General features: G+C 44.0%; 1 protein-coding gene across 5 annotated transcripts in view; it reads right to left on the bottom strand.

Annotated features, from left to right (window-relative positions):
- The window catches only part of pard3ba (par-3 family cell polarity regulator beta a), a 164809-nt gene that overhangs the window by 5101 nt on the left and 135401 nt on the right, over positions 1-24307 (bottom strand). For all 5 annotated transcript variants that reach the window (XM_054793478.1, XM_054793487.1, XM_054793496.1 and 2 more), the window contains one exon: positions 9204-9280. In XM_054793478.1, coding sequence (XP_054649453.1) covers positions 9204-9280 — 77 coding nt within the window. The remainder of the gene's footprint in view (positions 1-9203; positions 9281-24307) is intronic.

The raw sequence follows: 24307 nt of genomic DNA, 5'->3' as shown, positions 1-24307 counted from the left end.
CACGGAAAGGATGGACAGCTTGATAGCGCTTGTTATGATAGGCTAACATACAATGATAGCACGTTGGTAGCTAAGCTTTGCCAAATCGGTATCATTGGCTGACAACAAACATAAGTGGTCCGCATGAGTGTGCTTTTCGCTGGGGGTTAAGTTCCAGACTTACCAGCGAATGGCAAAAAAAAAAAAAAAAAAAAAACAGGATGGAGAAAGTTCAACAAAACTTTTGCTTTGCGTCATGCAACTATGGTGCGTTCAAGGACTGTGGAACAAAGTGCGACATCTCAACACTGAAAAAAACATTACTTTTGAAACATAAAGACGTGTTTTCTACGGAAATATCGGCCGACTTTCAGAGAAAAAAATAATAAAAATAACATTTGCGGGGTGGCAAATGTGCGGGGATCCACTGTACTGCATAACACTAAATTGTATGTGTGTGTGTGTGTGTGTGTAAGTGTGTATGATGGTAGTGGCGGTGGGGTGCTGCCCTGCTTCTGCCCCCGGGAAACGGAAGGAGGAAATTAGTCCCCCCATGATTCCTTGTTAGCACTAAACAGCTGGAAAACAAAATTTGTCTCTTTCAAAAGACACACACACACGCACACACACACACACGTGCTCACACAAATGCACGCACACACACATGCATGTGCTCACACACACACACACACACACACCAAGATGACTGCCAAAGCTCTAAACGACGATAGTGACTCGCCTAAATGACATTTGCATATTTAATTCATTAATGCACTAATTGCAGAGATGACGAGAACATGCAGATGCATGACAGACGCGCATGTGAGCGCATCTGTCAGTGACACACACACCTGCGAGTCAAGTGACAAGGAACAGACATTCCCTGCATGCTATATGCTCCCCCTCCACGTCAACTCATATGGACAAGCACTTTCACCAGGCTGCTTCTTTTTTTTTTCTTCTTTCACGAAATACACTGTTTATGTTTGCATTCAGTAGATTTAAGATGACTTATGGAGAAACGTGCGCCATTCTTGCATTCTCCAGATTCCACGACTGAGTTAATGACGCTGGCTGAGTGCCACTGACACCGAGCAGGCCTGCCTCCCGACTAGCAACCACGGCAGCTTGTCCAATCACACCAGCATATGTCAACAACAGGTGCCCATGCAGGTTGAGCTTGTAGTGTGCGCGGGTACTTCCCTCGCTTGCTTACTAATAGCATCTATCTGCACTATATGGATGAGTGAGGAAAAAAAAAAGTCAGAAGCCACAAATACTCTTTGGATGGCACCTCCATGAGGATTGCGTAATACAGTGGTCCCTGACATGACTCATCAACTTTGCTTAAGTATGTTATAGGTTGTTTATAATAATGTTCTACGTTGTTCGGTTTTTGAAAGTGAAATTACATAATTACAAACAATAAACAGTGCTGTGAAAAACTATTTGCCCCCATAATAGTCAATGACAACACAACTGAACACAAAATGCAGTTTTTAACAGAAACTTTTTATTGTTAAGGGAGAAAACAAATCCTAAGCTACATGGCCCTGTGTGAAAAAGTGATTAAATCATAACTTCACTGAGATTAATTGAGATCTATCAGTGCGGAAAGGGTTATAAAGCCATTTCTAAAGCTTTGTGGCTCCAGCAAACCACAGTGAGAGCCATTATCACAAAAGGCGAAAGCATGGAACAGTGGTGAACCTTTGGCCAGAAAACCAAAATGACTCCAAAAGCGCAGCGACGGCTCATCCAAGAGGTCACAAAAGCTTTGGGACTTTGGAAAGCCATTATCCAAAAAAATGGCGAAAACATGGAACAGTGGTGAACACTTCCCAGGAGTGGCCGGCCAACCAAAATGACCACAAGAGTGAGTGGCGACTCATCCAAAAGGTCACAAAAGACCCCACAACAACATCCAAAGAACTGCAGGCCTCACTTGCCTCAGTTAAGGTCAGTGTTCATGACTCCACCATAAGAAAGACGCTGGGCAAAAACGGCCTGCATGGCAGAGTTCCAAGTCCAAAACCACTGCTGAACAAAAACAACATTAAGGCTCGTCTCAATTTCGTCAGAAAACATCTTGATGATCCCCAAGACTTTTGGGAAAATACTTTGTGGTCTGACAAGACAAAAGTTGAACTTTTTGGAAGGTGTGTGTCCCATTACATTTGGCATAAAAATAACACCGCATTTCAGAAAAAGAACATCATGGCAACAGTAAAATATGGTGGTGGTAGTGTGATGGTCTTCAGCACCTGGAAGACTTGCTGTGATAAATGGAAGCATGAATTGTGCTGAAGGAGAATGTCCGGCCATCTGTTGGTGACCTCAAGCTGAAAGCAACTTGGGTTCTGCAGCAGGACAATGATCCAAAACACACCAGCAAGTCCACCTCTGAATGGATGAAGACTTTGGAGTGGTCTAGTCCAAGTCCTGACCTGAATCCTATTGAGATGCTGTGGCATGACCTGAAAAGTTATTAGGTTTAAGGGGCAATCACTTTTTCCACAAAGAGCCATTTGGGTTTTTTCCCTCCCTAATAATAAAACGTTTCATAAAAAAATTGCACTTTGTGTTCAGTTGTGTTGTCATTGACTAATATTTAAATGTATTTGATGATATGAAACATTTAAGTGTGACAAACATACAAAAAAAATAAGAAATCAGGAAGGTGGCAAACACTTTTGCACACCACTTTCTAACATATTTAAGCAAAGTTGATAACTCATGTCAAGAGCCCTTTAACCCCACACAGACATACAATGTGAGACCCTGAGGGGTAATTTCTATGAAAAAATGCATACATGACGCGTTCTCCAAACCTGCAGAGATAATTACGAGTGTCTTCTATTCCACGTGCTTTGGTCTGCAACATATCAGAAGAGGCAAAAATGGCCATCACTGTTTTCCAAAGTCAAAGCTGATGTGTGTGAATGTCTCGTTTTGCCTACAACACAAAGATAACAGGTCTGCTTTCATCGGTGACTCATGAAATTTAAAAATATTTGCATTTGAGAGGCTGAAATCAGAGGATATTTCAAAAAATGATTAATCGAATACCAAAATAGTTGTCAATTAATTGTTGGGGCTTTAATCCACAATACTCCCATCAAACAGGAGACTCGAAGTAAAAATGTGCAGAAAGTAAAGTAAATATGCAAGCAACAGCTCCTTTCGGTCTCGGTTATGTCGACAACCCCTCGTGCTGACGTCAGTCATCCAATCGGAGGGCTGTCGAGATAAGCGTGTTCCACTGTGGAGCCGTGCTGACAGAAGAAAATCACTAACATTACTGTTAACGACAGAAACAGATGGATTTCCTGTTCCCCGAGTGCATAAATGCTCAGTTGCTGCTGCAACTCGTGTCAAGTTTCCGCAAGGCTTGACAGTTCAAATAAAGTTCGCCATCCTATTCCGCTCTGTTCTATTCGGGGGCCAAGAGAAGTTGTTGGATTCATTGCATCTCCAGCGCAGAGATCCATACACATTTGCGGACTGAATGTCACACAGTCTTGTTCGATGACAGTCTGTGTATTACTTATTGAGCTCACAGGGAGCACTGAGACCTCAAAATACACACCTTTTGGTTTATTCATAACGCCAAGATTTCATTTCCCCCACACACAGCCCTGAGAGGACTGGGGGGGGGGGGGGATGCAGAGAGACAGCAGACAGAGAAAGAAGACGTTAAAATGCAGGTGGGAGGATTTGTGAAATCACAGAAAAATGTGCAGAACAGAGAGAGTTATTGTAAACAGGCACTGCCTGGGAGTCTCTGTCATGTGACCATTTCCTCCCCGCCGACTATGACTTGAACTTCACATCAGGCCAGCGCTTAAGAAAAGGGTCAGGCATCTCATGGGAAATCTATAATCCGCACATTGCTTCATTATTTAACTGTCAATGGTAACAAAAAAAAGGTACTGAACTCTGCAGGACGTGAGAAATTAAAGCCATTTCGGAGACAATAACGGAGCTGAATGAGTTTAAAGTGAGCCTTCGACAGCTGAGCAGCTGAGAGACACAAGATTAGGTTTCAGATGGATGACAAACAAAGCGAATATCACCCGGACTGCAATGGGGAGAAAACGAGAAGGTGATGCCGTTACCAGATGGAGAAATAAATCAGTTTCTCTTACGAGAGGTCGCCTTCACTTTGAGGGCAGCTGAGTCATCAGTTCTACTGTTCTGTGCAGCTGGCTGTGTCCGGCCCGCCTCATTAAAGCCTCAGAGAAGCAGGTTTCACATTGGGCAGCCTGGTGGACGAACGCAAGTGGCTGGAAGTGCGTGTGTGTGTAAACTCCATGAAAGGTCCACTGAGGGTACTTCAGGGACACTCGGCAGGTAGTGGAGAGGTTTTACCACGCTGAGGCAAGTCAAGAGGTTACTCTTTGTTGTGTGCCGAGCGCCAGGAGGCACTTTGACCGGAGTGTGCCGTCATACACATGCTATGGAAATTTCATTGAGTTGAATGCTTGTTAAGAGGATGTTCACTAAGACACTCGAGGACACTTCTGACAGCCTCAGAGCAATTTTTACTTTACAAAATCTTCATCCACACCATTAAAAACAATCAAAAAAACGTGGAAAAAAATGCACTAAGCTGCAGCCTCTAAACACAAGACCACCTCAGCCAAATGTCACATCAAGGAAAAGGGGATTCATATGTATGGATTATTGGTAAAGTGGACATCACATTACTTCTGCTCTAGACTCCGCGTCAAATGGCAAAAATCCCTTCTGCCATTGTTCACTTCCAAAATCATCTAGCTTTTAGCCCTAAATAAACCTCACACACACGTATTAAATACATTTAACGGCAGCATAAAATGTATAGGTACCACATCATCTGCGAATAGTAGAGACAAGATCCTAAGGCCCTCAGACGCCTGCTCCTGCTTCGGTTGTATAAGGACCGTAAGGCATGTAGTAGCATGCCAGCAATCCCGTACACCCGGAGCACCCCCTACAGGACACCGCAAGGGACACAGTCGAATGCCTTTTCCAAGTCCACAAAGCACATGTAGATCGGTACCCTCCAGTACCCTTGCAAGGCTGTAGAGCTGGTCCAGTGTTCCGCAACGGGGACGAAAACCATTTTGCAGCTCCTGTAGCTGAGGTTGGACTAACAGTCGTAGCCTTCCCTCCAGCACCCTGGAATACATTCCCTGGGAGGCTGAGGAGTGTGATCTCCCTATAGTTGGAACACACCCTCCCGTCACCCTTCTTGAAAAGGGGACCACCACCCTGGTCTGCCAATCCAGAGGTACTGTTACCGACTTCCACGCAATGTTGAAGAGACGTGTCAGCCAAGACAGTCCCTCAACATCCAGAGCCTTGAGGAACTTGAGGAGCATTTTGACTACCCCAGATATCTCAGTCATGGTGATGGAACTGTCCGCATTCGTGTCCTCAGATTCTGCTTCCTCTATGGAAGGTATGTCAGTGGGATTGAGAAGGGCCTTGAAGTATTCCTTCCACCGCCCGACTATAACCTCAGTCAAGGTCAGCAGGCTTCCATCCCCACTGTAATCAGTGTGGACCGGGCACTGCTTCCTCTTTCTGAAGCCTCGGATAGTTTGCCAAAACCTCTTCGTGCTCCATGGCCTCACTGAACTCCTCCCACACTTGAGTTTTGCCTAGACCACCACCGAAGTCGCGTGCCGCTTGGCCTGCCGGCACCTGTGAGCTGCTTCAAGAGCCCCACCAGCCATCCATGCTCGAGAAGACTCCTTCTTGCTTGAAGGCAGCCCTGACCTCTGGTGTCTGCCATCGGGTTTGAGGCTTGCCGCCACGACTGCCGTGTCATGTTTGTGTCTTCCAAGTCTGTCCAGCATCCTCCCCTGCCATCTAATTCAACTCTTCACCAGGTTGTGATCACTTGACAGCTCAGCCCCTCTCTTCACCCGCGTGTCCAGAACATGTGGCCGAAGGTCTGTGACACGGGTGTCCTGGTGCCAAGTGCACTTGTGGACATCCTTATGTTCAAACATGGTGTTTGTTATGGACAAACTGTGGCATCTCAAGCAGCCCTCTGATAGACTCAAAAAAGGCTGGGTACTCTGAACTGCTGTTTGTGTACTCACAAACGACGGTCAGGGCCTTTTCCCCAACCCGAAGGTGTAGGGAAGTGGCTCTCTCGTTCACCGGAGATGACTCCAACACAGAGGCACCGAGCCGGGGGGCTGTTAATAAGCCCACACCAACTCTCTGCCTCTCCCCCACAGGTGGTTGGTCTACGGGGTGGCTTCTTCGGGCTGGTCCCGGCTGGGCCCACGGTCGGGTGTGGAACCAATTAACCACGATAAACAAAGGATTACTGTAAACAAATTTTTTGAACAAAAATCTGCAAATTTTCGGGGTCAGAAATTGCGAATGTCTGGGGATCCACTGCACATCTATTTTAATTATTAATGGCTTTGTTAGTAATCAATGAATAACTTGTGGAATTTAAAAACCAGCAGGAGATTTGAGTAAAGGAGCCCCGACTAGTAGTACTTTGACACCAAAATGGGCTGCATGTAGTGCAGTGTTCTACTTCTTGAATGAGTCTTGTGTTGATGGACCAAAGTGACGTTTTTAATGAATTTAGGGGAGTCCCTTTGTAACCACAAACCTGGGCGGTAAAATATTTATTCCTTCTAATAAAATATCTGTGCAAGTGTGGACGAGTTTGTTGTGGTCTGATGTTGGGTCTCCTTCCCAATGAACCAAAGGAACCTTGTGTCCTTCTGCGTCCTCTGCACATTAATCAGCCAATTATCAGTCTCGCCAGCAACAACAATTCACCATCCTTGCCCGGTGGCCCCCTAATCCAATCACCTACAGGGAACGGTTCATGGGAGGGGCTGTGATTGGATAACCTGGGGCTGGGTCACAGCGCCCCTGACCCCCTGCTTTGAATTGGTAATGATGCTAATGTTGTCCATATGGTGGCGTGCATGTGGACCACAGAACCAAGCAGAGCTGTACCCCACAGCTAATGGAGAGGCAGGGAAAAATGTCAGTAACATTATCACCCTGCTGAGGGCGAGGGGGCGAGGTTCTCCACGACACCACTCCCAGAACACACTTTAAATCCTCTTGACTAGACTGGGGTGGATAATCTCCATTTTCTATCTTGACCCGAAGGTTTGGGAATGAGCAATGAAACAATAAGGCTCATGTCTGACACTCAAGTAGGCGAATGCAAAAGGCAATTCTGTGGCTGCTGGTACATTTTGGTCTTGAATATGAATGCATCACCCCACCCAGATGTGCTTGCATTTGCAGAGATAAAATTGCATCTACAGATTGACATTCACTGTACTTTGCCTCAATTTCATCCCATCCTCTGACTAAGTACAACCCTCCCTCCATGCACTCCCATCTGTGAGGTGCTTTGCTTGTGAATTATCCAAAAGCACACACACACACACACACACACACACACACACACACACACACGCACACACACGCACATAATTTCCCTCCCATCCTTCCAGCTGCAGCCCCGGCCAGCTCTACACAAAGGCAGCCCAAATGTATGCTAATGAGAGCCAGGCCAATGGCGGAGCCGCACTCATTTTGAGAGGAAATGGCTTTCAATAATGGCTGCCCCCGGGGGGATTTTGTACAAAGTTCAGCTTCCACTTTGAAAAACACATTCGATTGACTGCCGTGTCTGCTTGCTCTCCGCCTCCTCCTGCTGTTTCCTTCACCTTGATGAAGAAAGAAAATGAAGTAACATTTTCCGAACATATTCAGGTCTCCTCCTCCTCCACGTTTAGGCTGCCAAGCTTCTCCAGATATTCTAAATCTTTCTTATGCCTTTTGTTGCGCTTCTTGAGGCAAATGAAATCTGTGCATGCGATGACTGGGCTGTTCTTTTCAATGTGTAATTAACGTCTCTAAGAGCAAGCTTACACTTACAAACAAACATGTGGAGCCTTGTTGAACCTGACGGGTAAAAATAGTGTTAGAGTGTGATGAAAGCTGCCTCTTTATGTTTCTATGACAGAGGGAACCGCTTATGTCAACAACCCATCTATGTTGACCGACTCATTTTAAATGTCTATTATTATTATTATTATTATTATTATTATATTATTGTTTATTTATTTGTTTTTTTATCATATTATTTATACAGAACTAAATTACAGCAGCAGTACAACTCATAAAAGGATCAAATAAAAATAAATGAAAAATAGATTAAAAAAAAAATCACATGAAAGCAAAATCTCAATAAAAATAATGCACAAATTGAGAAAAAAAAAACCATGTCAAACTGCCTAACGTTGCGACATCTTTTAGTATCGCCCATTCTTCCAAAGTTGCAAATAAATGTGCAAGCAATGCCTCGTTGCGGTTTCAATTTCGGTTAAGTTGACAATCAGTTATGTCAAATCAGTCATTCAGTCCGAGGGGTGCAGACATAAACACGTTCCACTTTGCTAGCAAACAATCTTTGGCTGGTTTGACTTTTCTTATTCAAGACAGAAACCACCTTAGAATATCATCGTGTAATTACAAAAACAATGCTGCCAATCATCATTATTTTTTCTAACTACCAAAAATACTCACATTCAGATGATTTAAAAATATCACCAGCAGTAGTTATAGTTCTAATTAAACTATCAAGTTTGAATTGAAGTCCCTTTTCTGCTCCATTATGTCCCCTCTCGGTCCTCTGAGTCGGTGTCTGCACTCCCTGCTGCCGTTTAGATCAGGCGGCCCAATAAGCCGTGAAATGACTTTCTCCCCTCATCTCCCTGCCGGTGTCCCTTCTACATTCATCCTGCGTCCTTGCATCACTCTGCCGCGTGGCACTAATGTGAAGCCTTCTATGGAGAACCGACGAGCCGCGTGTGTTTACGTTCCTAATTTGACAGGAGAGCAGCTAAACAAACACGAAGAGCGACTGCAGTAGTCGTCGTAAAGCCACATGAGAGGCCGCGCATGCTTGACAAGAGCCGAGCGTCCTCGGGCTGCTTCTCTGCGTGAGCCTCCTGCCGGTGCCGTGCTCTCTGGAGACCTGATCAGTCCTATTCCTGGGACGAGTAGACACTCCCAAGGCAAACACTCCAGATTTAATTATAAGCACCAAATAGGATTAGCCTGGGTCGAGTATGTCTGAGTGCGTATGCTCATGTGAGTGTGGGGCGAAAAGAGGGTGCAAAGACAGAAAGTAAGCCCCTCTTCTCCACTACACTCAGGAACAGAATACTAGTTCTTACCTATTGTGTGTGGGGTGTGGCCGGTCCACTTCTTCATATAAGTGAAAATGCCGTGACTCAGTGCCTCTGGGGGCCACCTGCAAGGAGAAAGAAAGAGGTCAGAAGTCTGATCTGTTGATTTACGAAGCCCAAGTCCACGTATGTTCTAGCATTTATGTTGACTTGGACAACTTGGAAAGAAAGTCAGTGAAATATGCAAAATAAGGATGCATGTCATGTCACGTCATAATCATTTTCAATCTTCTAAATGATTATTGTCGCTGTTTGTTAAACTTATTCAGCTTAAAACCCAAACAAAACATTTGGGTCCAGCCATACTTGTTCAAGTATAGTACCGTCGAAATAAAACCACAGACACAACCAGCGGGATTATACAAGAATTAAACCGCTGGATTTGATGAGAGTCCGGATAAAATGTGCCGATGCAGCACTTTATTATTACAGTTTGAGTCACTTATGGTCACAAAGGAACGACCCACCCGCACAGGAGCATAATGGCACCCCTTGTTTGTTTGTCATCCTCCGTGAACCAGGAAGTAGCCTGCTGCCTCACTAACAGACAACAGATTCAAGAGTTTTATTGTCATATGCATCGTAAAACAGGCAGTTATACTATGCAATGAAATTCTTATTCTGTTCATTCTCCCAAGAAAAGAAAGAAAAACACAAGAAAATGAATAAGAACATAAGAAACATAAATACCAATAAATTAAGCAACAACAACAGAAGAGACATTAATACAAGTAAATAATACAAATAAATAAATAAATAAATAAAGTGCTATGAGTGTGTGTGTGTGTTGCGTGCGGCGTGTGCGAGTGCTTCGTTGAGAAGCCTGATGGCCTGTGGGTAAAAGCTGTTTGCCAGCCTTGTGGTCCTGGACTTCAAACTCCTGTAGCGTCTGCCTGACGGTAGGAGTGTGAATAATGAGTGTTGTGGATGTGTGCTGTCCTTGATGAGGTTGTGTGTTTTGCGTAGGACTCTAGATTTATAAATGTCTTGCAGTGAGGGGAGGGCTGCCCCAACAATGTTCTGTGAGGTCTTGATCACCCGCTGGAGTGCCTTCCTATCACGTGTTGTACAGTTACCGTACCAAACAGTGATGGAGGCGGTAAGGACACTTTCCATAGTGCATCTGTAGAAGCAACTCAGGATTGTGGTGGACATGCCAAATTTCCTCAGTCTTCTCAGGAAGTACAGTCTCCTCTGGGACTTCTTCAGAATTTGTTGGGTGTTGTGAGACCAGGTGAGGTCCTCGCTGATGTGTGTGCCAAGGAACTTGAAGGTTTTCACCCTCTCCACCTCAGTCTCATCAATAAACAGGGGTCTATGCGGCTCCTTTTCCCTTGTTCTTGGATCGATGATCATCTCTTTAGTCTTATCTGTATTGAGAAGGAGATTGTTATCACGACACCAAGCTATGAGGTCCGCCACCTCTCTTCTGTATGATGTTTCAACACCACCAGTGATCAGGCCGATGACTGTAGTGTCATCCGCAAATTTAATGATGCTGGTGTTGTTCTGGGAGGCCACGCAATCGTAGGTGAAGAGCGTGTAGAGGAGTGGACTCAGCACACACCCCTGTGGGATCCCAGTGCTCACAATTCTTGAGCTGGATGTGCGATTGTGGACTCTGACTGACTGGGGCCTGCCTGTGAGAAAGTTAAACACCCAGTTACAGAGGGAGGGAGACAGGCCAAGTGTGAGGAGCTTATTTGTGAGTTTGTGGGGGCTGACTGTATTAAAAGCAGAGCTATAGTCTATAAATAGCATTCTGACGTATGTGTCCTGGCCCTGTAGGTGAGAAAGGGCTGTGTGGATGGCAGTGTTGACTGCATCATCCGTGGACCGGTTCTGGCGGTATGCAAACTGTAGAGGGTCCACAGTTGCCGGGATGCTCTTTTTGATGTGGGTCATGACTATTCTTTCAAAGTACTTCATTACAATAGGAGTGAGTGCTATAGGGCGATAGTCATTCAAGCACAGCTTAGCCTTGGCAGCGTCCTGTGCTCTACCGAGTGACACTCAAATTTTACATGATAGAAATATAGAAGCAAACCAACTTATGGTGGCCTAAGACTTTTGCATAGTGAAGCAACATCGCCACACGCCCGTGAATGTACAGAAAAACAACAGAACAAACAAAAACTTGAATCAAATTCCCTGTGGAAAGATACTGAGTGCCTGCTGACACAATAAACAATCCAAAAAAATCCTCGGTCCGGGAAAAAGAAGATGCTAGTAATTAGGGATATTATAGGCCGATAACATCAGATATGCCTTTATTAGTCCAACAAGGGGAAATTCCAGGTTTACAGCAGCAAAAAGCAGGGTACAAAGAGCATACAAAGTGCAAAATGAAGGTAATACTAATCAAGAAGTTATACAGTATACGCTGTTTACGGCTGTGTACATGTTGAGCAAGCCACAGGTGTATGGCACAGTTATTGCACTTGGTTATTGCACGGTTATTGCACGATTATAGCACAGTTATTGCACTTGATTATTGCATGGTTATTGCACGGTTATTGCACGATTGTAGCACAGTTATTGCACTTGATTATTGCACGGTTATTGCACTTGGTTATTGCACGAATATAGCACGGTTATTGCACTTGTTTATTGCACGGTTATTGCACAGGAATGACATTAAAAACTTTGTTCTCATACGAATGTTTGTGCCTCGTAGAAACATGCAACTTTTCAAATTGTATTATACTATCATATATATTATATATTATACACTATTAAACTTGTGAAATTATGATTAACACTACCCTGTCGTACTTATTGATAGTAGGACAACATGTTCTTTCAGTCAACTATTGGTCATCATTTTTCTTAAATGACTATTTTGTGATTGCATACTGCGTATTTGTCTTATTTTGAAAAAAAACCCAAAATTTATTGTGAAATGCATCCAGTGGCATCACTGTAAAAGAAGCATCATGTGTTCATTCAGATGTGACCTGACACATTTGATCTCGGTATCGAAAATGAAGTGCTGGACAATATCGGTACAGTCGTCGCTCGCTGAATGCGACTGTGTATCAGGTAGTGATAGGTAACAGCCATCCATCCATCCATCCATCCGTCCATCCATCCATCCATCCGTCCATCCATCCATCCAGCCCTCCCCTACAGTTTATCCTGTTCAAGGTCACGGGAAGCTGGAGTCTGCAGTTGACTTGAGGCGAAAGGTGGCCCTCACCCTGGACTGGTGGCCAGTCAACCAGGGTGAATACAGGCTACATACGGACACACAACCATTCGCACTCACATGCACGCAGATACTGAGTGGGGGCTGAAGCCATGCTGCCTGCAACTGAAGCCAGGTGAGTCAACCGCTACAAAATTGACACAAAATAATGAGGATCAAAAAGGAGTCGAAAAGCAGTATAAGCGGCTTTAGATGAAATATCTGTGTTAAAAAAAAAGTGTTAGCATGTGGCCTTACAGTTTCAGTGAAGTCAAACAACAAAGGAAGACGGAATGGAATGCCCCACATGTGGTAACACAAACACATGTGACCACAAGCAAGCGCTGCGTCTTCATGATGAACATGTGTGTGGGTTTCACACAAACACAGGCTTCATGAAAAAGAAAATGTATGCGGGGTAGGGCGGAGGGGGGACACACCCTCGCTACCTCCCTGCCAAGTGGCTAAAAAAAGCCACCCGGCATAAAAGCGGAACTGCTATTTTGGCGCACAACTGCGTTTTGACACCAACTTGAAGAAGACCAGCGAAACCGTCGACACAAGCGAGGATGACAACCAACGTGTGCTAAGTCATCGTCTCACCACGATCAACCGGAGTTGTTCCCAGTGCAACAGAAGGGCAACAAATGAGAGGAAATGAGCAGATAATGTTTGAGCAGAGAACACAGGGAGTGTGGTGAGAACAATGCAAATCATGTCAGGCCTTCAAAGCAACCAGCATTTGATGAGTCGGGCAGCACCACCCTTACGAAGACGCCAAAAGGAACAGGCACCCACAAGCGGGGAATATCTGAGGCTAGATAAATGTGGACAAGATGAGGGTTAAAAACAAGACAAAAAGCGGACGATGAGTGATGCGGGAGCCTGGGGGGGCCAGGGTGTGTTGGTGCATATACTTCTAATTATCTACAATCCAAGTCCTGGACTGAGTTTTCCGATCCAAACAAAGGCTGTTTACTCCAAGGACAGTTCATCCGTCAAACCTGCCACACTGTTGTATAACACCGCCGCGCATGACGCTCACATGAACACCGGCAGACATTTACAAGATCACTGACAAGCATAAACAAGCAAGCGCAGGTCATTGGGCAACACACGTGGCACACGGGGTGACAGCACAAACAAACACAGCACATTGAGCCCCGACCACTGCACACAGGGCTGCTTTATGACGCTATTCTATAAAGTCATTGGGAACGCCAGCGTACACCAGCACATATCATTAGCATGTCTCAGTGCTGCGGGGAGCGCTAATGTTTCTCGATGGGAACACCAGAGTCAGGGCCTGGCCGAGGCAGCCGCTCGCCTCACTTCAATGGCTTTGTGCCTCGTGCGTGCACACGTTGGAATATTATGTCTTAGCAGGCGGACTTAATGGGATGACAGAACGGGAACATTCCATCTCGGCGTGGCAGTTTTGTGCACATTATGCAAAGAGATGCATAATGTCAGCAAAAGGGAACATTAGTGGCAGCAACACACTGGGACTCAGGTGGAAGACCTTCCGTGTGTGTTTGTGTGTGCGAGAGAGGACGTCTGGTGTGTGTGTGTGTGTGTGTGTGTGTGTGTTGAACAAAGTGCAATGCATCTTCTCAGTTTGATATGCAGGAGAAAGAAAAGAGGCCAAAGGGGAGATGGAACATGATGGGGAGGAAGTAGGGGGGGAAGTGTGTTTAGACAAAATGAGTAAAATTCTTTGTATTATATTGATTGTATTACCATAATGGCCTGCAGGCAGGGTCTCGATGATCCCTTTTAAATCACACACAAGCACACACTTGCACGCACACACACAAATGGATGCTATTCACACAGAAACCCATTTCTCCAAATCTGACGGCCACCTTGCAGTGGCAGAAAATGTGCCTTAAAACAATATAAAGTGGTGCATATAGTGTTTGCCCCTTTCCTGATTTCTTGTTTTTTTGCATGTTTGTCACACTTTGAGATCAAACAAATTGAAATATTAGTCAATGACAACACAACTGAACACAAAGTTTTTAAATGAAACTTTGTATTATGAAGGGAGAAAAAAATCCAACCAAAATGACCCCAAGAGCGCAGTGACGACTCATCCGAGAAGTCACAAAAGACCCCACGATAACATCCAAAACACTGCAGGTCTCACTTGCCTCACTTGTCAGTGTTCATGACTCCACCATAAGAAAGACACTGGGCAAAAACGGCCTGCATGGCAGAGTTCCAAGACCAAAACCACTGCTGAACAAAAAGAACATTAAGTCTTGTCTCAATTTAGCCAGAAAACATCTTGATGATCCCCAAGACCTTTGGGAAAATACTTTTTGGAAGGTGTGTGTCCCATTACATTTGGCGTAAAGGTAATGCAGCATTTCAGAAAAAGAACATCATACCAACAGTAAAACATTATGGTGGTAGTGTGATGGTCTGGGGCTGTTTTGCTGCTTCAGGACCTGGAAGACTTGCTGTGATAAATGGAAGCATGAATTCTGCTGAAGGAGAATGTCCGGCCATCTGTTGGTGACCTCAAGCTGAAAGCAACTTGGGTTCTGCAGCAGGACAATGATCCAAAACACACCAGCAAGTCCACCTCTGAATGGATGAAGACTTTGGAGTGGTCTAGTCCAAGTCCTGACCTGAATCCTATTGAGATGCTGTGGCATGACCTTAAAAAGGAAAAGCCTCCAATGTGGCTGAATGACAACAATTCTGCTAAATTCCTCCCCAGCGCTGGAAGAGACTCATTGCAAGTTATCACAAACGCTTGATTGCAGTTGTTGCTGCTAAGGGGGGCCCAACCACTTATTAGCTTTAGGGGGCAATGACTTTTTCACACAAAGACATGTAGCTTTGGATTTGTTTTGTCCCTCAATAATAAAAAGCTTAATTTAAAAACCGCATTTTGTGTTGAGTTGTGTCGTCATTGACTGATGTTTACATTTGTTTGATGATCTGAAACTTTTAAGTGTGACAAACGTGACCAAAAATAAGAAATCATGAAGGGGGCAAACACTTTTTCACACCACTTTATAATGAAACCGTGGTTTTTGTACGCCCGCTTTTGTCAATGAAAATTGTTGCCAAGCATTTGTCTCGGGTTTCATACACTCTCGCCGTCATTGTACGGCCAAACAACAAGGCATCCACTCGTTGGTGACTCAGTCCCTGTGAAGAATGGATAATGGTTGTTTCCGAGTCGGGACAGTATAGACAGATTCCCGCCGGGAAATCTTTGAATCATCTTTATTATGTGTGTATGGGTGGTTTATTAAAGAACACACACAGAACAATGAACAACTCTGTATCCGTCTCCTTTCCTCCTCCGAGCAGTGTGCGCGGTGCACTGATGAGGCATTCAAGAGCACTGCATATTTCTGCATTAGAGGAGTCTGTGCTCCCCACCATGTTCACCAAGTCTTCAATAAAGGTAAAAGTGATGTTAAATGTTCATTTATCAATTTTGTGGTCATTTCTATGTACACTAATCCCTCATTCATCGTGATTATTTGTTTCCAGACGCAACCATAATAAGTGAATTTTCGCCAAGTAGGATTCCTTATTTCTAAATGGAATATTTTCATAGTTAGAGCGTAGAAAACCTGTTTACAACCTTCTAAATACCGTTTTTAACATTATTAGAGCCTTCTAGGCATGAAATAACACCACTATAGTCACCTTTACACTTGCATTACCCAATATTTTAGACATCATAAGAGGAAAATAAGCCATATAAGACATAAATAAGATTTGTTCTTGTGTGTGTTACATGTCCCGTTGCTAGGGAAGCAGAGTGAGTGGTGGACAGGAAGTGACGCCGGGGGCTCAGAGCTGAGTTTTAGCTAACACCTGTGTTTTTATTCAGGATTTTTATACAAGATTATTGTACCTATTGTGAGATAATTCAAACCTGCAATAAAAGCCTGTTGTTCCGGATGCCTTATATTAGTATTCTTAGTTCATTTAGCTCATTTAATTCATTCTTTTATGATGAAAAATAATTAAATTATGCAAAATTTCCTCAATACACTAGGTCCCCAACTTACAAACACAATTGGTTCCAGACGACCATTCTTATGTCGAATTGTTCTTAAGTAGGGGAAAAGGTCATATTAGCAATGATATAGGTACTACATGTACGTGTATACATATACAGTATATGTGTATGTATGTAAATATGAGTTTGGATGCAGTAGTAATATTAAACCAGGATCATTAATGAAAAAAACAATAATAAAAATGATATAATCATATGAAATGATAAATGTTATTTACCTTTGAAAAGGAGTGGTCGAGCATACGTCGTTGTGGAGGAGGAGGAGGAGGAGGAGATATTGGAAAAAAAGTACAAATTGTCATCGTGGTTAGACTCTTCTAAAAGAGGTAGTGTTCTGTGGGTGGTGTAGAATTAAGCAGGCCTATTAACTCTTCATAAACTTTAATCACACGCTCTGTCCGGGTTGTATCATTTAGCGTTCCATTTAGCTTTATCTCTTGAACTCTTCCTGTGTTGGTCCCATTAGCAGTGGCACAGTGCCCTCTACTGGTCAAGCATGTACAGTAGCAGTATAAATACTGATGGAGCGACTACAAGGCAAAATAAAATAAAATATAGACCAGTCGGCTTGTGTTCGTATCCGCGAATGTTTGCTAGTCGGGCGTTCGTACGTTGGGGACCTGGTGTATACATATTTTTGGATTAATAATAGGCCGTATTCAGCAACAAAACAGCATGATTTATTCATTCATATATTTTTTTAAGCCAAGAAATTTAAAGAGTGAAGTGGCGAGGGACGACTCTATTTCGCTTTGTTTTCTGCATGTAAAGCGACAATTATTCTCTATAAAATCTGTTTTTGTTCTCATTTCTGAGTGTTTTATTAACTGGATTTCCATAATTTCTCATGGAACAAAATTGCTTCAATTTTTGTCGGATGTTTTGGAAAAAGTTAATGACAAAAAAAACAAGGTCCCACTGTAGTGTGGAAAAAAACAACAAACAAACTTCAATGTCACCATGGAAACTACTGAAAACACAAATGAATGTGGCCCGGTTGAAGGTCTGGTCGGAACACACAAACAAAAGAGTCATATGATAAAGCAAAGCAGAAAAGGTGGTTCCCAAGCTGATGGTTGCGTTGTGCACCAGCGTGCATGAACTCACGGGCAATACAAAGCAGAATCTTCCAATCAGCTTTCAATACTGCACAATCTCTTTCTTGTAAAGTATGTCATTGTGTTTGGCTGAGTGAGCACCTAGTTACTCTTTTCCATTTTCCCCCAAATTAGAGAGCTCTCCTTTGACGGTGCCAGATGAGGCGCACACACACACACACACACACTGGGGTGTCACAGCTGTCACATTCATCACAAAGTATTGCTGGAGCTCAGGAAATGAATTTCTTGGCGCACATACAGGCTTTGATGCAATGTTGTGATGCTCACATATACAACAAGCCTCCAATGAGAGTCCAAAAGCTTTGACACAAAGCCCAAGCTTTGCATTCTGCCACTGAGACGCACAAACTGGTCTTCTCCAAGCAGCTTTCCTTCGCCTTCTCTTCCTAAACGGTATAATTAGCATCCTGTATTGCCTTCTATATTCTTTTATATACTTCTATCTTTCCTCTGCCTCCTCGCGTCCGCCATCCATCTGGGATGCTAATTAAGCATGTGTTGCATTGTGCAGACGACTATCGTCATGCAATCTCTTGTTCCGCAACCCAATGCTGGCAAAGGCGGCTTTTTCCTCTTCACTGGTCGTCTACAGCGAGCAGATGCTCACTCAGCCACATCACAAAGGAACCAAGACTGACACCCTGGCATAACTTTGTGCACTGGCAGCATTCACTTTAAACAACATGGTTGCCATGATAACCGGACTTATGGAAATACCAGAACGTAAATAACGTACATTGCAAAGGTAGCCCTTGGCTTACAGAATGCCATACAAAGTTGTGCGTGCGTGAGAGAGATGGAGAGAGAGCGAGCGAGCGAGCGAGAAAGACACTCCCCCCCCCCCCCCCCCCCCCCCCCCCCCCCCCCCCCAGCAAACACTCACACCTGGACACTCAGCTAAAGGGCTCGTTAGCTGGAGATGGTGTACACACACACACACACACAGGAATGCAGTCCATTTTGGTAACAGGTATATCTGCTACTAATTCATTGTTTCCTGTTTGTTTTGCCTTAAACTCACCTTGGGATAGGGCTGGCGACATGGACCAAAACTCATATCCTAATATATGTATGTTGAATATCCACAAACAATATTGATATATCCCAATATTTTTTCCACTAAGTGAGTTTAGCGTAACGCAAGTTAAATATGCGTGCAAATTTGTTTTATAAAAAAGTACAAAATCTTAGAGAAAAATAGCTGCCGAGTGCAAACAACGGAGCCGTGAATGAATGAGTCTCCTGCAAGAAGCAAGCTACCAACGTAACAAGATGAACATCCATAGCTGCACGGACGCTGACGCTGACGCTGCCTGATGATTGGATAATGTGTCTGAGGCAAAATCCCTTTTTGATTGACAGTGAAATGAGCAAATCAGCGACCTTGAAGTATAAACCTCCACCAGCATTTTCCAAGCTTTTCATTCCGTTGTTCTGAACTGATCCGGAGACTTTACCGATCCCCAGCGACTTTGTCTTTGTTAAAAACGATTAGCGTTGCGTTTGGCGACTCTCTTTTTTTCACTCTGCGCTTTCTTCCCCCAACGAGCAGCGGCAGCTGCTGAGCTTCTCCCCCCGTCACTCACACTCAAACAGTGGCCTCGTGCAGCAGCTCCAGCTGCTAGCAAGCTGCACATCATGGCAGATACTAAGTAAACAAACACATTTATGATGTAGGCTGGAAAAAAATGAGCTTCCCCTCCTTGAATGACCAGCAGCCGCCACTGTATTGCACATAAACTCTAGTCTTCCCTCGTTTATCGCGGTCAATTGGTTCGCGATAAGTGAATTTCCGCAAAGGTAGGATTCAATATCAGTAACAGTAACAGTAACAGTTTTCGTAGTTACAGTATATGACCTTCTATGATTTTCACCATTATTAGATCCCTGGAGACATGAAATAACACCCCTATACAGTAGTCACCTTTACACTCCCAATATAGTAACTCCCAGTATAGTAGTAATGATAAGTGGTAATAAGACATAATAACTCATACGTTACTTCCTTGTTGTAGTATCTCAAACGTAATGCGGGTCAATCGCATTACAAAAAACAAGATCAATGTCAGCCCATCATCCATCATCACTATGTCACTTAATTTATATACATGCATCTGGGATAGATCTGTCTAGTTAGCATCCAATTTATTTATTCTAAACTTAAGAAAGGGTTTGAAACTGAGTGGGAAAGTACGACGCCAAAAAGGTAACACTTCCACACGGAATGGGTGGAGAGGAGAACGTTTTTTTCCACTACGTCACGTCAGACTCTGCATCCATGGCTCACTCTGCAGTGCAAGGTGATGTAATGTGGGGTAATGTAACATTACTGACGCCTAGTGAGCAGAATACTGCATATGACTTGTCTTTCAATATTTTTTGAGTAATAACAGGCCATAGTCAACCATGAAACAAAGATCATTTATGAATACATTTTTTTTTTAAACACGATAGCGTGAGGGAGCAATGTTCGCACCGCGATGTAGCGAGGAATGGACTGTAGTCCGTTTGTAATGTACCGTATTGTTTCGTGAAATCGAGCCCCTAAACAAAGCACCCTATGCATCGCTGAGTCAACATCCGGGCATTGAGTGTGACTGTTAAATAACCCACCATGGGGCCAAAGACCATTGCAAGTGTCTGCACTTTGACGAAGAAGGTGAAAAACACTGTTGAATTTGATCTTGCCAGGATGTACGGGAAGTCATCATCAATAACTTCCATCCATTTGTCATTTCGCATAATTTGGTATTTTTTCCTGCATGTAAAACTGCAATTATTCCCTATAAAATGTACTTTTTGTTCATATTTTTGGGTGTCCCGAACGGATTAATTGGATTTACATGATTTCCTACATTACATGATTTACATGATTTCCGTACACTTTGATTTTCGTCAAAACCTTTTGGAACCAAAAATAACAAAAACTGAGGTACTGCATCACCTTGATGCTGTAATTATTCAATACAAAAAAACACCTTCAAAAACCTCTCTGAGGTTCCTAAGCTACATGTTTGACTGTTGTTTAGAATCTACAGTCTGTGCGCATCCTAAACCGGTTCCATGTGTGTATCATTTTGTGTGTGTGTGTGTGTGTGTGTGTGTGGCCATGGCAGTGGCCCTGAGGTGTTTATTTACTTGAACAGGACCCATGCTGAGCTCCTACCCTCAGCAGGTTTGTTTGCCTTGACCACTGCTTACCGAAATAACATCCCAAAGCATGTGTGTGTTACTTCCACTCTAGGTTAGAATACGTGAGTCCTCTGCCGTCTCTCATAGGTACTAAAAAAGGTCGGGGCGGCCGCTGCTGTATTATATTCTCTGAGGTCACAAGACTGCAAAACGCTAACATGAATTAACACATTTTTTTACTTGTCTTAGATTTTAAAAAATGCCCTTAGTTGACATTCCTCATGTTAAATGCCACAGCTATGTCATTATTTGCTGGATTCATTGCAGCGGGAGGCAAATGATAACAACAAAAAAGGCCATCAACTTTCACTCCCGGGCAGCTCGAACCTCTTGAATCCGAACACACGTTGCAACACGGCTCTTTGCTCGTGAGGCAGAGACGAGCCTTTGTTGGCTCGTAAAGGGAAAAGGGAGAGCAGCTGCACAGCATCCGAATGAAGAGACTTAAAACAAAAGCCAGCAGAAAGGAGAGCGTGCTGAGCCTCTGGGAAGTTCTGCAAGGCTGAGAGGAGGGCTGAGAGGATTCCGTGGATGGAATAGCTCATTGTGACTTTGCACAGGGGAAAGACATTCAAAATGGTTTTGAGTGTGAAAACTGCTGCGAGCTAAGTGGGCAAGGAAACCTCACTCTGGAGCGAGATGTTCGTCTTCTTCTGCCTCGAGTCTGTCTGGAGAAAGCGAATGTGGTCTGTTATCCAGCAGCTGGTTCTGGTAACTTTTTCTGGGTTATTCTGGGTTTATCGCCGAAAAAACAACTTGTGGAGTGGCCTGTGTAATTATGCAGGCCAGAATAGCGCACAGTCCGGTCCAGAGAGCAAGTCGGCCTTTAATTAGCAGCGACTTTGAGCGGTGCAACAGGTTAGACGTGTAAGGGAATGAAACTTGACATGGTGAAAGGCCACAGTGTGTGTGTGTTCTGTGATCTCAGGGGGGGTCCATGGTCTAATGCATCTCTTTTAGTCGCTGAATCATGAGAAACTCTATTTGTGTATGGGCGTGTGCACAGAAGCTTTCACCATATATTTGCTTCCTGCACAGAAATGAACTCCTTCACTGTGGCCATAGCTGAAGTTCGATGGTGACGCTATGTGCGTGCATGTGTGCATCCACTTTCAGTACATGAGTGTTTGCGGTATGCTACCTCTTAAACATCTGTTATAAAACCCAAGTGGTTTGTGGAAGTCAGTCATGACTGCATTTTGTTCAGAAACTTGCTTGTGAAAATGGAAGTGAACACTCGAGCCAAAAAATGCAGCTTGTGTGAAAACTCTTGGTGTTGTGCGTGCCAGAATACCAAATTGTAACCCTAGCCTTACCTCCTTGTTCATTAAAACAGTGCAGGTGCGTCAGTGAAACATTATATCACGTCCACACACTAATATGTGCACATACGCACACATAAGGCATATGCTCACCTGATGAAAACTAACATTAGCGCTGCCGCCTTCAGAGAGACACCCCCGGACCAGCTGCTTGCTATCACTCTATCACCTCCTTCCACAAATGAATGGGATTAGACCGCCCACTTTCACTCTCTTCAAGTCATCTTCCATGGATGTACGCACTGGTGTATAAGCCGCACCCACTACATTTATAAGAAAAAACAGTATGTACACATATAAGCTGCACCGGTGTATAAGCCGCACGTGTCCGCGTCATAAAATGGCACATTGTGGCGCGCACGGGTACGTGATGACTAGGCAGCTCTTTATTTGCCAGGAGCCAACCATGAGCTATGAAAAAACTCACGACAACTTCAAGATTCAAGATTCAAGATTCAAGAGAGTTTTATTGTCATGTGCATAGTACAACAGCAGTTATACCATGTCAACCCATTGGACATTGCAGGAGATTACTTTACTCAATATAACAGTCTGACTCACGGTGTCATCTTACAAACAACAATAAAGTCATCACACAGCAACTTAACACTCAAAATGTATACCTAATAAATATACAAACATCTACCATGTACATGTAGATGTGCTTTGTTTGAGCAAAGCATTTCACTGGAAGACAAGCAACATAGAAAATGGATGACGCTGCAATGCGCCATCCATAAATCCATAAAATTATGCAAACAAAACAGATTGCCATCCAAATATAATACATAAATATATATATACACCTTATACTCTTCGCAAAAGTAAGGAAAAGTCAAGTTAAATGTTCAGTTGTCCATTCATTTGGCATGTGTAATAATTTTTGCATTATTTTCTGCATCATTATTGTCTATAAAATGTCTTTTGTGTTAAAACTTGTGGGTGTCTGGAACGGAAAAGTAACGCCGCGTTTCAGAAAAAGAACACCATACCAACAGTAAAATATGGTGGTGGTAGTGTGATGGTCTGGGGCTATTTTGCTGCTTCAGGGCCTGGAAGATTTTCTTTTTCCTTCTGCTGAAGGAGAATGTCCGGCCATCTGTTGGTGACCTCAAGCTGAAAGCAACTTGGGTTCTGCAGCAGGACAATGATCCAAAACACACCAGCAAGTCCACCTCTGAATGGATGAAGACTTTGGAGTGGTCTAGTCCAAGTCCTGACCTGAATCCTATTGAGATGCTGTGGCATGACCTTAAAAAGGCGCTTAATGCTGGAAAAGCCTCCAATGTGGCTGAATGACAACAATTCTGCAAAATTCCTCCCCAGCGCTGTAAGAGACTCACTGCAAGTTATCACAAACACTTGACTGCACTTTTTCACGCCACTGTATTTTGAAGATGGTTTCTTGTGTATGTCGGTTCCAAATGTTTGAATTTGTTGTGTGCTATCTTGGGCATATTTGGCTGAAACCTTCCCCCATTCCCATCCTAGATCATAGTTGAAATGAACGAATGAAAGCCGTGGTGAAGGTCTGCACTGCATTATAGGAATGCACTCGTTTGTTTGGCATTTAAGGGCGTTCTTAAAACTCATGTGTCGTCCTTGGACGCTACTGTATTTGCAGAACATGTTTAATTTGGGAATTCTCCTTCTCCAAGGACACTTGAGCGACATTCTGTCACCTGAAACCATCAAGTTGTCTCTTCCTGGCCTGCTGTAGTTCCTGTCAATGCCTCCGTGCGTCTGTCAGCACTTCCATCCCATCTGCCTCCTCCTCATGCCAATCCTGCTCCCGTTAGATGTTGTTTTCTCTCATCCTTCCCGTATTCTCCCCTCGGGCTCCATTTTCTTCGTATTTGCTTCGGCTTTGCTCTGTTGCTTTGTCATGTTCTCCCTTCCCCTTGTTTTTCCTCACAAACATGTCACATGTTCCCTCATCTCCTCTCGCTCCCCTTCCTCGTTTCCCATTGTCAATTTACCGCCACCGCGTTCTTCTCCCCGCCTCAGGTCCTCCGCTTGTCTGCATGAGCAGCTTTTTGGAGGGTCACAGCGCTGGCGGCTTCCCCAGCAGCAGGCTCGCACAGCGGGATCCGTCAACGCCTACATCCACTCCACCTGTGCTTCGTGTTGCAGCCCGGGAGGTTGACAACACAAGGTGTGCTAGGGGAGGTACTTATCAGGTCTAAGTGGAAAGTTGTTTGTGCACAGTGGGAGCT

The sequence above is a fragment of the Dunckerocampus dactyliophorus genome, chromosome 1 (assembly GCF_027744805.1).
Source record: "Dunckerocampus dactyliophorus isolate RoL2022-P2 chromosome 1, RoL_Ddac_1.1, whole genome shotgun sequence".
NCBI lineage: Eukaryota > Metazoa > Chordata > Actinopteri > Syngnathiformes > Syngnathidae > Dunckerocampus > Dunckerocampus dactyliophorus.
The sequence above is the reverse complement of the archived record's forward strand: the minus strand, read 5'-3'. Positions and strand labels throughout refer to the sequence as shown.